Raw genomic sequence first — 13752 nt, 5'->3', positions numbered from 1 at the left:
GATAATAAGAAATTGGCACTGAGGATTCTCTGGTGTGGGAGCAGAAGAGAGCAACATCAACTTATCCATCTGTCCCTCTTGCCTGTCAGATCACCCCTCGATGCCACATAGATAGATTGGGCCAAGAGGAGCTTGCCTTTGGCATGGCATGGCATGGGGGAGGCCGCGGCTTCCTTTTCTCACTGTCCTCTCAAGGGAGCATGGGGGACTCAGGTGAAGCAGTGGGTGGTGCTGCCCTGTCCTGGGGTGCTTCCCCACAGGGCAGCCTTAGGCCTCCATCACCGGTCCCTAAAGCCTCTCAAAGGACCTGGCTTGCAGCCTCCATTGGGAGCCGGAATGTTGCAGAACAATTCTGAAAATGGTTCAAATTAATTTGCTTTTCTCTTTAAAAGTATCTTGAGTAATTACTCTAAATACGATTTTTTTTAAGTTACTGTTCTCTAAAGACCTTCTTCTTTAAAGCATCTAAAATCTAAAAATTTTAACTGCTGTCTTTCCTATAAAGAGTGAGCTGGGGTTTGAATTGTTAGTATTATTAAGCAGTTTGTTTCCAGTCCTCTGTGGAGGAGAACGGCAGTGACAGAAGCCTCCAGAAGCCTCTGCTGCTGCTCTTAGATGCCAGCCCTGCCCTCAGCTGGGTATGGAGGCTGTTCATCCTGCCTCTGGAGAGCAGGGGAGAGCCAGTTGACCTAGAATTATAAAATATAGTCAATTCTGATTATTTTTAGACTTCATTGAAAGAAGTTGGCACCTATGTTGCATTGATCACTTCTAGCTCTGAAGGAGCCTCGTTAATCTTCTGATGGCCAGTGTGGTGAGAGGCCCTCACCTGAGTCCTGTGCCCCTTCAAGAGGCAGCAAGCTGCTGCTCTTTTCCTTTCCTCTTCTCCCCAGAGGCAGTGGGACTTGTCAGTGATTCTGATGTCAGTGACTTGAGAAGGTGCCATAAGTACCATCCTTTTAAAACCTGTTTATGTTGGCTTTCCTAATGAGTGGTAATTTGAGCAGCTGACTAGGCAAATGGCAAAGAAAAGAAGACAGAAAAGAAACAAAGTGAACAGCTTTGTTAACATTGGCTTTCATGTGAGGAATTTGGCATTACTTGTATTTCTCTACCAAAGCCAGTGAAAACCAAGATGCTCTGTGCTTCCCAGTTCCCCATTATTCTTTCTGAGCTGTCCAGTTCATTTGTCTAGGTTTGAAGTCCAGACAGAGATCTGATGCCTAATTATTAGATGGTGTCTCATAGGTGCTCAGCACCATTGAGTTTGCCCTCTGTCACTTTCTGGTTTTTGTTGTTTTGGTTTTTGCCGGTTATGGGGCTTGAACTCAGGCCCTACGTACTGTCCCTAAGCTTCTTTTGCTCAAGGCTAGCACTCTACCACTTAAGCCACAGTGCTGCTTCCTGCTTTTTCTGTTTATATGGTACTGAGGAATCGAATCCAGGGTTTCATGCATGCTAGGCAAGCACTCTACCACTAAGCCACAATCCCAGCCCCCCTCAGTCTCTTCTTAACATAATGTTTTCCTAGCCTGCCTCCTTTGGCTCTTCCAAAGCCAGTTAGCAGCCTCTCCTTTTCACTGGCATTATTCTGTAAGAATCACACTAAGGACTTCATCAAAGCCTAAAGCCATCCAGTTTCATATGTATACAGGAGTTACCCCTTATCCAAGGGGAATATGTTCCAAGATCCCAGCCTTGGATAGTGCTAGGCCTTTTCTGTTATAACCCAGCTCCCATCATGCACTGGGGTTGTAACTGTTCAGTCTGAGGTACATCACAAAACATGGCACAAATTTCTTCTTCTGTCTTCACCATGGTGATTGAAGATTCATTTTATGGTGGATCTTAGCAACTTCAACATATGATTTTATTTTTCTTTCCTTATTAAGTTAGGAACTTCACTTTTCACTTAAGAGAAAGTACAGCCAACCCAGCAGACAAATCCTCAAGATTCTTATCTCTAAGGTTCAAGAGGCAGAACACCCTCTGTGAGCCAAAAAGCTGAGTGAGCATGTGGGGCTCTGAATTCAAGCCCTCGTTCTCTCTTTTACACTCACATGTGTGCACACACACAAAATTAAGTATTGCTTGAACAGCTTTGTGATACTGCTGCAACCGTCTTACCACTGAGTCACCTACTAGAATGGCTCAGACCTGAGTAGCTCCCATGGTGTAATAACTGGACAGAGGGGAGAGTCACGTTCTAGGTGGGGTTGAGCACAAAACCTCATACTATCCAGAATGCCAGGCAGCTTAAACTTAGGAATTATTTCTAGATTTTTCAATCTATTAGTTCATATCATAGTTGGTTCTGAGTAACTGAAACCACATGTTTTAGTCTGTTTTCTGCTATTATAACATTGCCAATACTGGGTAATGATAAGGAAGCAAGGATTATTTCTTTCTGTCTGGAGGCTGGAAAATGCAATTCTCAGGTGCCAGTGTCTGATGTGGGCCTTCCTTCTGTGTCTCACATGATGGAAGAAGACATCATGTGGTGAGCTCACATCTCTCTTACTCTTATAAAGTAGTAATCTTGTCCTGGGGCCCCTTCTCACTACTCCAGTAACCCTAATCATTTCCCACCACCAGATACCCTCAACATCTGAATTTGAGGATTAAGATTCCAGCATGAGCAAAGAGAAGCCATAGATAAAGGGGACTACTGTGTGTGTGCATATCCAAGAGCACACTCAATAGATTTATCCATTCAGCCATAGTTAACATGATAGGCTTGTAGTAATAATTTGTCAATCTCTGTTCTAGAGAGCCCCTTCCCGGAACTTTTGCAAAATGCTTCAAGTACATACCATAGGTTTTTGTTCCCGTTTGCATGTGAACACACACACATAATTCCTAGCTATGTTTTCCAGTTGAATTGTAGCATAATTTTCATTCTATTACTATACCCTTGATTTTCAGCACTGCACCAAATAAAAACTTTTCTTCATTTGGTGGGGTTTTATTTGGTTTTGACTCCTGTATATTCACTTGTTAATGCTAAAACTGATTGTATCTCCAAAGATAAAACCATGTTTAGCCTAATTACAGACTTAACTAATAAATGTCTTGAATAAAGTGCAGGACTTCACACTTGAATAACTTCATGTGTGTGCTGGTCCTGGAGCTTGAACTCAGGGCCTGGAACTGTTCCTAAGTTTGTTTTTTTTCCCCCTCAAGCTTAGAACCCTACCCCACTTGAGCCACAGCTCTATTTCTGGCTTTTTAGTGGTTAGATGGTGATAAGAGTCTGGGTTGGAACTACAATCCTCACAGATCTCAGCCTCCTGAGTAGCTAGGATTACAAGGTGTGAACCACCAGTACCTGGCTTGAATAACTTTTGTGAGTGCAGAAATTCTGTCAGTAAAACAGAGAATGTTTTCAATATGGAAACCACATGGAAGTGTGTAAAACCACAGCGTGCATGGGAGACGGGGATCACGGTGCCGATACACTGCATGGTGCCTGCATTCTGGTGTCTAACCTGATGTCAGTGGCTGACCAGTGAGATGACTACCTGAAGTCAGAAGCTTTCCCAGGTCGTGTCTTCTGGTCAACATGTGAAGGACCTGCACTTCCCAGCTCACTGCCAGGGGCTGCAGTGGAGCCCCCATCTGCGATTTGACTTCTCTAGCTGCCCTTGTAACTCTCAAGGGTCTTGCAACTCCTGCTCTCCCTCCACTCTGGTGAAAACAGTTTATTCATAAGTCTGTGCCACCACTGAGGAGTCAGGTAATCCCACAGGAAGAGGTTAATATTTCTGTACTACCTTGCCTTATTCCAGTTGACTTTTCCCCTGGTAGGTAACTATGGTATCGTGTGGGATTACAGCCGGAGGAAAATTACAGATCACTGGACTGAGCTCCTGTGGATTGCTGGGGATTATCCTACACAGAACTCGCATGTTCTTGATAGTGGTTAGAGGAGCTGTGCACTTAGAGTGAAGGTGTCCTCAGGATAGGAAAGCCTTCTACAAAACACTACTGCATTCTGTGCTACCTGCCCTCCCGAGCCCCTTCTGGACACTAAAATGTCAGCTAGAAAGCATGTCGCTTAGTGGGTAGGAATAATAGCAGCTCCTCTCAGTTCCCATCTAGTCAGATTTTGTGCCTTGTGTCTTGTTGAATACTTACCATGCCTGTTCCTTATGAGAAATTGTTTTCTAAATGTAAATAAATATAAGATATGGTATCAGAGAACTTATATCCTTGGCAGAATTGATTGCAAAGCAAGTTATACAAGCAATAATTGGTGGTCATAGGGAGTAAATGAGATGATGGTCCACAAAAAAATCAGGCTGTTGAGGGAAATGGTCTTGCACTTGATCTTCAACAAAGTGGTGCATGGGCCTATGAGTGAGGATCCAGAAGAACATTCTAGGCTAACACAGTGGGCCATTGAATCTGTTCTGCCTCTTTTATTGGAGAATTTAAATCATGCATGCACATACACATACTAGAATTTATTTTTTAACTTATCTGTGTCTAAAATGGATAGGTGCAATTTCTGCCCCCTAAGAATCCACAAAGACATACTTTGCATTTGTCAGAACTGTTCTGCTAAAGAATTTGTTGAATATGGGCTGGGAAGGTGGCTCAGTGGTAGAACACTTGCCTTGCATGCCTGAGGCCCTGGGTTCGGTTCCTCAGAACCACATAAGCAAAAAGAAAAAAGCCAGAAGTGGCACTGTGGCTCAAGTGGTAGAGTGCTAGCCTTGAGCTGAAGAGCTGAGGGACAGCGCCCAGGCCCAGAGTTCAGGCCCCATGACCAGACACCCCCCCCCAAAAAAAAAAAAGAATTTGGTGCATATAAAGAACATTTTTCCAAACTACTCAATGCCAAGCTTTCTCAACTTTTCACAGACTGGTCCAGCACATGATGACAGACATGCTGTTGTGGAAAGTGAGCATTGATTCATGACAAGCAATAGCACTGGCACTGTTAACTCCAGTTGCTAAATCCATTACCCTTGCGCTCTGGGTGTCTGCTCCTTCTTTCAATGAGAAAAGTTTGTTGGGCGATTACTCTTGCAGCATGACCTCTGGGTTATAATGTACAAATTAGAAGGCTTCCGTCATTCTGTCACTTAAGATCAGCAGCAGTGTATGAGAAAAGCCAAAGCCAGCTGAAAGATTTTCCTTTCATTCCAGGACTGGTACATCTGCAGGCAGTGTTGTGTGTACATGGCGCATCTTCTCTAAATGCCCTCTTCTTAATATCCCTGTGCTTTTTCCTGCTCTAAAAGAGACATAGCATTCTTTTGAAAAAGATACTGGTAATTCATTCCAGTACATGTGTTCTGTATAGTCCAGAAGAGCTAAGAAATCTCAGAAGCAGAAGATACATCTTCATCCTCCAGATAAAATGCCCCCCCACCTGCAAGGAAAAAAGAAAGAAAAAAGGAAAAAATTCTTAATTTTGTAGACACTGGGGAAAAGTTGACATGCCTAGTTTCAAGTCTCCTTAAGGGACCTGAGAAAGTCAGGATGCATTAACTCCATGTCTTAAGGACCTCTGTTTGCAAGGCCACTCTCTTTATGACACTCTTTTTTCTTTATTGTCAGTCCAAATAGCCAGAGATGGATTAAAGTGTTGAGATTCTCCCACTCTAATCACATCACCTGATCTATATCCACGAACCACTTGAAAGCTACCTAATGCTAACAAGAAAATGGAGACAGCCACCACCTGCACAGTAGAAGGGTCTCCATGGACATTGTCCAGTGCCAAGCCAAGAGGGATTCTTGCGTAGGTAAAAAGTCGGACTTACGATTTACTTCCTATTTTAAAACAGCCAGACTTTGTCATACACATTTATGTGCTAGTTTGACAAATGATAGAACTCTTAAGCATGACTTCAGTTCATTATTTATGTGAATTGCAGATTGGAATAATAAAGGGTCCCCCCCCCCTTTAAAAAGTAGTATTGCTGTGTGCCATGGCTCATACCTGTAATCTTACCATCAGTGCTCTGAGAGTCGCAGTTCAACGCCACCTAAAGCAAGAAAGTTCCAGAAACTCTTAACTACAATTAACTGCCAAAAAGTCAGAAGTAGAAATGTGGCTCAACTGGTAGAGTGCTAGCCTTGAGGGGAAAAAAAAAAGTTTATTTTTCCTGTGGACATTCTGTGCTACATGAAACCTGTCTTATGTTCTCCTAGATGTTGAGCAGGGAACTTTGTCCCTGAATTATACAATCAATTGAGAAATACTTTAGTGTTCATGTCTATGAAGAGAGAGGGTAAGAATCAAGTCTACTATTGTGGAGGAATGAGAGCTTGCACCCAGTAGCTTGGAGGCAAATCTCGCTCCTGCTGTCTCCTAGCTGTGGAACCTCCATAAGCCAAGTGTCCCCGGTCCCACCCTGTGCCCTGTGTGGTGGAGAGAACACCTCTCTGGGTGGCTGGGAGCCACTCAGGATGCCATGCAGTTAGTGCCTGGCACAGTGGTACTCAGTTGTGGTCACTGGAATTTCCTAGCATGATTGAGCATAACAATTCCGCCAGCTCTTCTGGCTTTAAATTGTCAAGGCTCTGAAGTGGGGAGGATCAGGTTCCCATTTGTCAGTTCTAACCCATAGGACATTATTGATTGACAAGTCAAGGCCCAAGATATCACTGTGGAAAGTCATTCCATCTGGTATGCCCGCATCGGCTCTGAATAACCAACTGGAGGAGTTCCTGTGACCACACAAAGTGAACCCATAGTTGTTTCTACAATATATAGAAAATTTGTGAAGATTCTCTGTCTGTACTTGTGTCTCTATCATAAACTAATGAGAGAGAAGGTATATCAGTGTGTATTTTGCAAACTTAGGGAAAGTGACTTTTAAAATGTCATTTGAAAAAGTTCCCTCCTCACCAAAATTTTTCTTTGAAAAGCTCCTTCCATTAGATGTGCTTCTTAGGGATCCCATATGGACTCTTCTACTTCTGCTCTTCTCTGTGCCCAAGAAAGAGTCTGTAGTTCTCCATGCTTTTGCCTTCACCAGGTGGGTGTTAAACTCTTGGCACTAGCATAAAACTTTAGAAATCTTGGACTGAGATTCAGGTAGTGATTCATTCATCTCCAGAATTCCACCGTTTCAACTCTGGCCTAGCATCACTAGCCTTTTCCCCATGACATACCCTTTGATGAAGATCTAGGGTAGTGAAGCATCATTAGAGTTTGTCTGGCCGTCATACACAAAAAGAGACCCTTCAGGAATACACCGTGGGATTGAGAGTTCCAGCTTCTCACCATGGTTCTCAAGAGGGCAAGTGAGAGGGTGACTTTCAGGACTTAGGTTTAAAAGAGACTCATATATTTGTAATAGTCACTTAGTTTTCTATTTCTGTTGATGTTAGTGCCTACATAGTATCAATTCAAATCAACTCTTTCATGTTATTCAGTAGTTTATAGAATGTGGCTTGCTATCTTTACTAGCAATACAAGTGTGATCTTGGCTCACTGTTTTCTTTCAGATGGTCAATACATTTATTTGATGCATAGATGGGGCAATATTATTGACACTTTTCTACGTTAGCCTGGCGGTTAGGGTGAGAATTTTCTGTAAAGCAGCTTCTGCCCTGCAGCCTGCTTATACTAAAACCTTACCAGCCTTCCTTGGCCTTGTGTCTTTGCATTGCTGAGCAGCCTCTGGGGCTGGCCCACTCGTCTTTCCAGAGGTCAGTATACATTAGCCCTGCAAGGGAAAGGACCTTACAAGTCACCTAATGTAGCCTACATGTTTTTACTAGATTATGTAACTAAGATCCAAAGAGGCTGTGGGACTTACTAAAGGATTTCCATTAGTTAACAGCAGAAGTTGGTATTTACAAAATGCTTTCTGAACCCCTAAGCTTAAGTGAGATGTCTGGCAAGATGAGCCATAGCTTCCTTGGTAGCATTTGTGGAACCATTGAGCTTTCAACTTGTTGAGGAACTCATTTTACTGGTTTTGAGACTACCAGTAGCAAATAGGGACAGTCTCAAAGTTCACAAAGTCATAAAAGTCACAGATTTTCTTTGAGGTGACATTGTTTAATATAAATGTGAGAAGGCAAAATTTGTTTTTATTTCAAAATTTAAAAAAAACAATTCATGTTGTTTTTTTCAATCTTGTTCATTTTGCAGTGTAGACCAGATGTGGAAAGAAATCATTTTCTTAAATAGATGTACACTTTCTTCATGGCGTGCTGTGGCCAAGAATAGAGGACAGAGGTTGTAACATTGTGATACTGGTTTCTGATCTCAAGAATATGGTCTACGAGACCTGAGCAGAGTCCCCATGGGAATCAGACTCTCCGCACACTCCTCCTTTGTGGCTGCCTTCCGCACGAATCCCCTGCTCAGGCAGAGGCTGAGTGCTGTCATCACCTGTGCTCATCCTCCTGAGCCATGTTCAGGGCCCCGGCCTGTTATTCCTTACACTACTGTGGAAGTTGACCAGGAACAAATGGTCGGAGGTTACAAAGACCTAGCAAATTCAGCAAGTGACTCAGAAATGGCCTTGCATTGGTTATAACAATTAAGTAGTATTGACACCAGCCATCAATTCCTGTAGTAAAACTGTTCAGAGCAGGAATTCAGGAGGTAATCAACAAAGAACAAGGTGAAGAGCAGAGGATTTGACTATACCATGAGCTCCTAACTCACAAGCCCACTCCAGAAGTTTGGTCCACAAAGGGCAGGCAGCCATGATGGACCTGTTTATAGTAGACCACTCTCCCAGGTCCTGGGGTGACTGGTGTATACCCTTCCTGAGGGCCAGGGCTTTCTTGTCCTAGGATTGGCTAGCACCAGGAGCCTTGAGAACGTATTCCATTCTGCTCTGCAAAATTGCAGCCCTCATTTGCCATTTGAGGAACAAAACGACAAAGCAAAGCAATCTGGGATTTGTTTCCTGTGGCAGCTGTGGTTTGGTTTTGGTTTTGTAAAGTTTTTTTTAACAACCTGAAGAGATTCCTTAAATTGAATCCTAATCATTTAAACTTCCCAAAGATTGATTGATGGATCCCACATATGCTGTATTCTGTTTTTGAAACTTGAAAACTGACTTCATGCTTTTGATAACAAGGGACAGTGTTGACCACTGATGTTAACAGAGGCAGCCCAACCTGTTTTTCTCTTGGCTGTACTAGGATTTGAACTCAGGCTTCATATTTGCTAGAATTTTGAGCCATATCCTCAGTCCTTTTTGCTCTGGTTACTTTTTAGATTGAGTCTTGTACATTTTTACCTAGGCATAGCTTTGGCCCATACTCTCATAATTGACTCCTGTGTAGCGGGATTGCAGACATAAGCCACTGTACCCAATCTGGTAAAGAGACCCTTTGGTGAGAGCTCTGTTGAGCAGTAGCTACCTAGGGCTATCAGTTCTGCTGGAATTCGATCCCCTGACCTAGATCGTGGCAGGAATAATAGACTGTGTTTGTGTGTGTTGGTTTATTAGTCAGCTACACACATGGATCATTGCTAGCTTCGTTCAGAATTGAATGTAGAATTCTGGTCTGAAAATTGCTTTCTTTGTTTCGACCCTCCCCCTTCTATCCACCAAAATGCAGGGTAGCAACTAGCCTCTTTGTGTGAATGAGTGTGAGGGGAGAGGCTAGGCCAGTATGAACCCTCGAGAATGGCATTATTACCCAAAGACAGCAATCTGCAGGAACTGATTTTACTTAAAGCATATTTCTCTTGTTTTTCAACTTCAAGGTACTTCCCTTTCATGCATTCATTTCTTACTGTATACCTAGCAGGTTGACAGTCCATATGAGAATACCAGCATTGCATGATTTAACCACCTCTGGAGTTAGGTATTTCTTCCCTCTCCCTTCCCCAACGTTACAGCTCAATAATCAAAAGTAAAATGTATTCAATCCCACAACTCTAAGAACGACTAGCCATGAGTATCCATGTTAGAGCAGAGATGGGTCCCCTTGCTTCCCTTGCTTCTCCTCATCCCCAGCCAACGAAAGGAGCTCTCCAGGTAAGCCTGCCCTTTGAGGAAGGAGAGAGGCCACTAAGTTCAAATGCTCCCATGTTCTCTCCAGGAACAACTGCCAGTGTTTACACACTGCCCAGCGATAGAGAGTTGTCTGTCCCCTGTCCTCCCCACAACGAGGCTCCAGTTTGGAATTGTCTCTCATCCTTTTGGGGGAGAAACTCTTATAACATCTGAGCTTCTGGATCTACATGCGACACCAACGGATTCCATAGGGGAGCCACAACCTGTTTCTTACAAAATCATACAACTCCAGAACCTCAGTGTCCCTAGTTTTTCTGGGAGAGTCTAGAACTAACTGCCATTTACAGCATTGTTCCTAAGGCTCTGTTTACTCAAGCCCCGCTAGACAGCTTGCTAGCTAGCTATCTCCGTTACCTTCTGTCAGTTCAGCCTCCTGCCTAGTGTGGCACTCAACCAGAAGGTGTGGCCACCTTGCTCTGCACTTGGCAGTTCAGGGCCAGCAGAGGGAAAAAAAGAGCCAGGAGCAACCCAGATCAGTCTTCTTTCCTAACTGCTAAATTTGAGGGGCTCTTTGTGGGGTCCTCTTGACCTCCATGCAGAACGACTGAGAGATGCTTAACCTGTTTGTAACTCTGATCCCCCTAGGAGGAGTGCAGCACCTCCACTCCAGATGGGAATGAGTCCTCCACCACCACAACCAGTGCCTTCACCATCCAGGAGTATTTTGCCAAGCGGATGTCCCAGCTAAAGAACAAGTTGCAGACTGCAGCTCCAGGGCCCGACTTTTCAGAGACTCCAGTAGAACAGAAAAAGAGAAAGAAAACCACCAAAGAGACAGCAGGTATAGACGCAGAGAATGACCCCCAGCCGAAAGCCAAGCGGTCTAAAAAGAAAAAGCGTGAGGAGGAGAGCCAGGGACCTGTATCCAAGAGGAAAGACCAAGCTGAGTGGCAGCCTGGAGGTCCCTGTGGGAATGAGTGTTGCGATGCTTCCGCCGAGGCTGCCGGAGATTGTGTGCAACTCTCTGATGACCAGGATGACATCCCAAAACCCAAAAAGAAGAGAGCAAAGAAAAAGCTGCCAAAGCCACTGGAAGTGGCAGTAGATGCTGTGCTAGACGACACGTCAGGGAGAAAGAAGAAGAAAAAGAAACACGTTTCCAGATGAATTCTTGCCAGCGGGGGCCTTCCGACCCCTCTGCTGTCAGGCGCTGCCGGGCAAACTCTCTGGCCCAGAGTCAGAGCAGAGGGAGCCCCACGCAGATGGGCTCGTCTTTTAACATGCCCGTGAACCGCCAGGTCTCGCCCGCTCACCACCCCATCTTACCCAGATCACCTTCCAGGAGAACTGATCTTAATGTTCCAGATCATGGCTCTCAAACAAATAAATTTCTTTCAAACTCCGAGTCCATCACCTGAGTGTTTATTCACATTCCTATGGACACCCGCGGCCTTGTATGTGTGCACACGGCAGTGTGTAGAAGTGGTCTGTATTTGCTCTGGTTTCCTTCAGTAACAATGACTTGTGCTTCCTTCTGAAGGACTTAGTCTAATTAAGGGATTAAGAGGCAATAGTTTGGATTCAGATAGTTCCTTTTGTTCTACAGCCAGCCATACATTTCTGCCAAGTAGGAATTATATGACTGCATTCCCGAATGAGAGGGCTTTTGTTGTGTTGGCCTCAGTTTTGGTGGGGCAGCTGCTCCTCTCCCAACAAGCAGTGGCAGCCATATGTGCCAAGACTCCCCATGACCAGGCTCGTTGTGGGGACAATCGGTCATCGGCTCCCATTTGAGGCCCAAATAGTTCTTGCACTGAGAGCACAGTCAGACTGTTCTGTCTTGGAGTCCTTGGAGACAAGCCACCCAGAGTGGGCTGTGCCTTGTATATGAAATGGAGGTCCTGCAAGGAGTTGAGAAGCAGAGGCCACAAGGTCACCAGAAGGCAGTGTCTAGGTCAAGTTGGACCTTTAAAGACATACATATAGTATATGAGTACTCAGAGACACTGTTCAGCCCTCCTCTAACCAGATGTGTTGCCTCATATCCACACCACCACCTCCTGCCACATGCCAGCCTGCCTCCTACATTCCTCTCCCTATGTGGGTGGGGCTCAGAAGAGAAGATACAGGCCAGAGCACCGAGGTACAGCCCTGGCCCTACTTTAGCCTGCTTTAACTACCGTTCCTTTATCCTTATTTACTTGATCCCCTCCTTGCTCTTCTTTTCAATGCTTGGTTTTAGACTGCGCTTCCCTGTCCTGTTGAGGTCTTGTGTTGTTGGCCTGCCCCATAGAGATGTTGGATTGGCTATGGACTGTGGCCAGGAGGCACAGCCATTGTTCTCCATTTGATTTGTAGATCACTGCTAGTAACAGAAACTAAAACTCACCCACATGCATGACTTTTTGCCATTGATTTTAATTCCCAAAGTTGTATGTTACATAAGAAGCCTGTCTGCACCCCTCCCCCCCCCACATACCCCCCCACAGTTGCTATGGATGCAAGAGCCTGGGGTCTTATCAGAGTTTTACTGTGTCCCTCAGAGTTTAGGCTTCCAAGCTAATAAAACCCCGAAGGTTTTGAAATCCATTTTTTTCAGAGGGTACATGCCCAAGTCATCTCTGCTTGTCCCATCTTGCATGAGAAATCAGAGCCCCAGAAGCACTGGAATATGTGAAAAGCAGAGGGTGCTATCTCTTACCAATCCCTGAGTGGGTTGCTTTTGTTGTGTTAAATGTAACTTCCTTGAAGAAAGGAGAGCAGAGCCAGGAGCATTTAGGAGGTGGGTAGAGTCCATTTAGAGTTGGGAGGAAGACTACAGAGAGACCACAGCAGCCACATCCAGGTGGCATAGTGGGACATTTAGAGGGAATGTTGAGTGTGGTTGTTTTCTTTTAATGGGCTAGAAAAGGAGCTCATATTCTTACTCATATTCATCTGTTCATTTATTTAGCAGTGCTAGGAATTGAACCCCTGGCCTCACACGTGCTAGGCAAGTGCCCTGCCACAGTGGGTGGCCTGAGAAGGAGGCACCTGCTCCCAGAGCACAGTAGGACCATTTGTGTTGAAGGACACGTGGAGTATTTTCTTTTGAAACCTTCACTTTTCATTTTCCCCACACCTCTCAGGTTTTGAGGATCTAAGTGGCAGTATAGTGAGATAAACCCACTGAGAATGGAATCTCATAGACTGATGGTTGTAAAGAATACATATTAGTTTATGAATCCTGTTATTTTGCTTTGAATTTTCTCAGTAGGAAAAAAATACATGTAATTATATATTCTTCAGTGTTTTCCTTGGTAGACTAAATTGTAAGAGCAAGTGTAGTTTCCCAAGAAATGATCTGTCCAGTGAAGAGATTCTTCAAAGGTCTTGTTATAAACTTCTCCTTTTCCATTAATTTTAATAATTATTATTATACAGAGTCTATGGTACCTGGAGCCATTCCAAGTGCTTTAAATAAATCAAGTTCATTTAGCCCTCAGATAGCCCTGTGAGATAACCATTATTACTACCCTTTTTACGGAACCGCCTTTCCCAACTTATGTGACTAAGATTGTGCTGCCGCAGACCCACGCTGTCCCGTGCCCTGGCCCGTCATCCCAGGTTGCGCCTCGCTCTGGCTTCGCTCTGCCTTGGCAAACATACCTGTTGCCAGTGCTCTTAGGAAGAGCGTTCCTTTTTTGTGGAGGGGGAGGCGATATATCGGGAAGCAGCTGGCAAACTGCAGAATTTCACAGAGATGCTTTTGTCGTTACTGTGTGCCCTGCACACTGGAAATTCCCAGAGGACTCTCCTTTCT

The 13752-nt window shown here is 44.4% G+C and overlaps 1 protein-coding gene across 1 annotated transcript in view; it reads left to right on the top strand.

The window, feature by feature from the left end:
* The window catches only part of Pinx1 (PIN2/TERF1 interacting, telomerase inhibitor 1), a 55834-nt gene extending 44479 nt beyond the window's left edge, over nt 1-11355 (top strand). The window contains exon 7 of the mRNA XM_013024186.1: nt 10596-11355. Within this exon, the coding sequence (XP_012879640.1) occupies nt 10596-11117 (522 nt within the window). The 3' untranslated portion in view covers nt 11118-11355. The remainder of the gene's footprint in view (nt 1-10595) is intronic.
* Nucleotides 11356-13752: the final 2397 nt, after the last annotated feature.

The sequence above is a fragment of the Dipodomys ordii genome, unplaced genomic scaffold (genome assembly GCF_000151885.1).
Source record: "Dipodomys ordii isolate 6190 unplaced genomic scaffold, Dord_2.0 Scaffold74, whole genome shotgun sequence".
Classification (NCBI taxonomy): domain Eukaryota; kingdom Metazoa; phylum Chordata; class Mammalia; order Rodentia; family Heteromyidae; genus Dipodomys; species Dipodomys ordii.
This window is presented reverse-complemented; position numbering and strand designations above follow the sequence as displayed.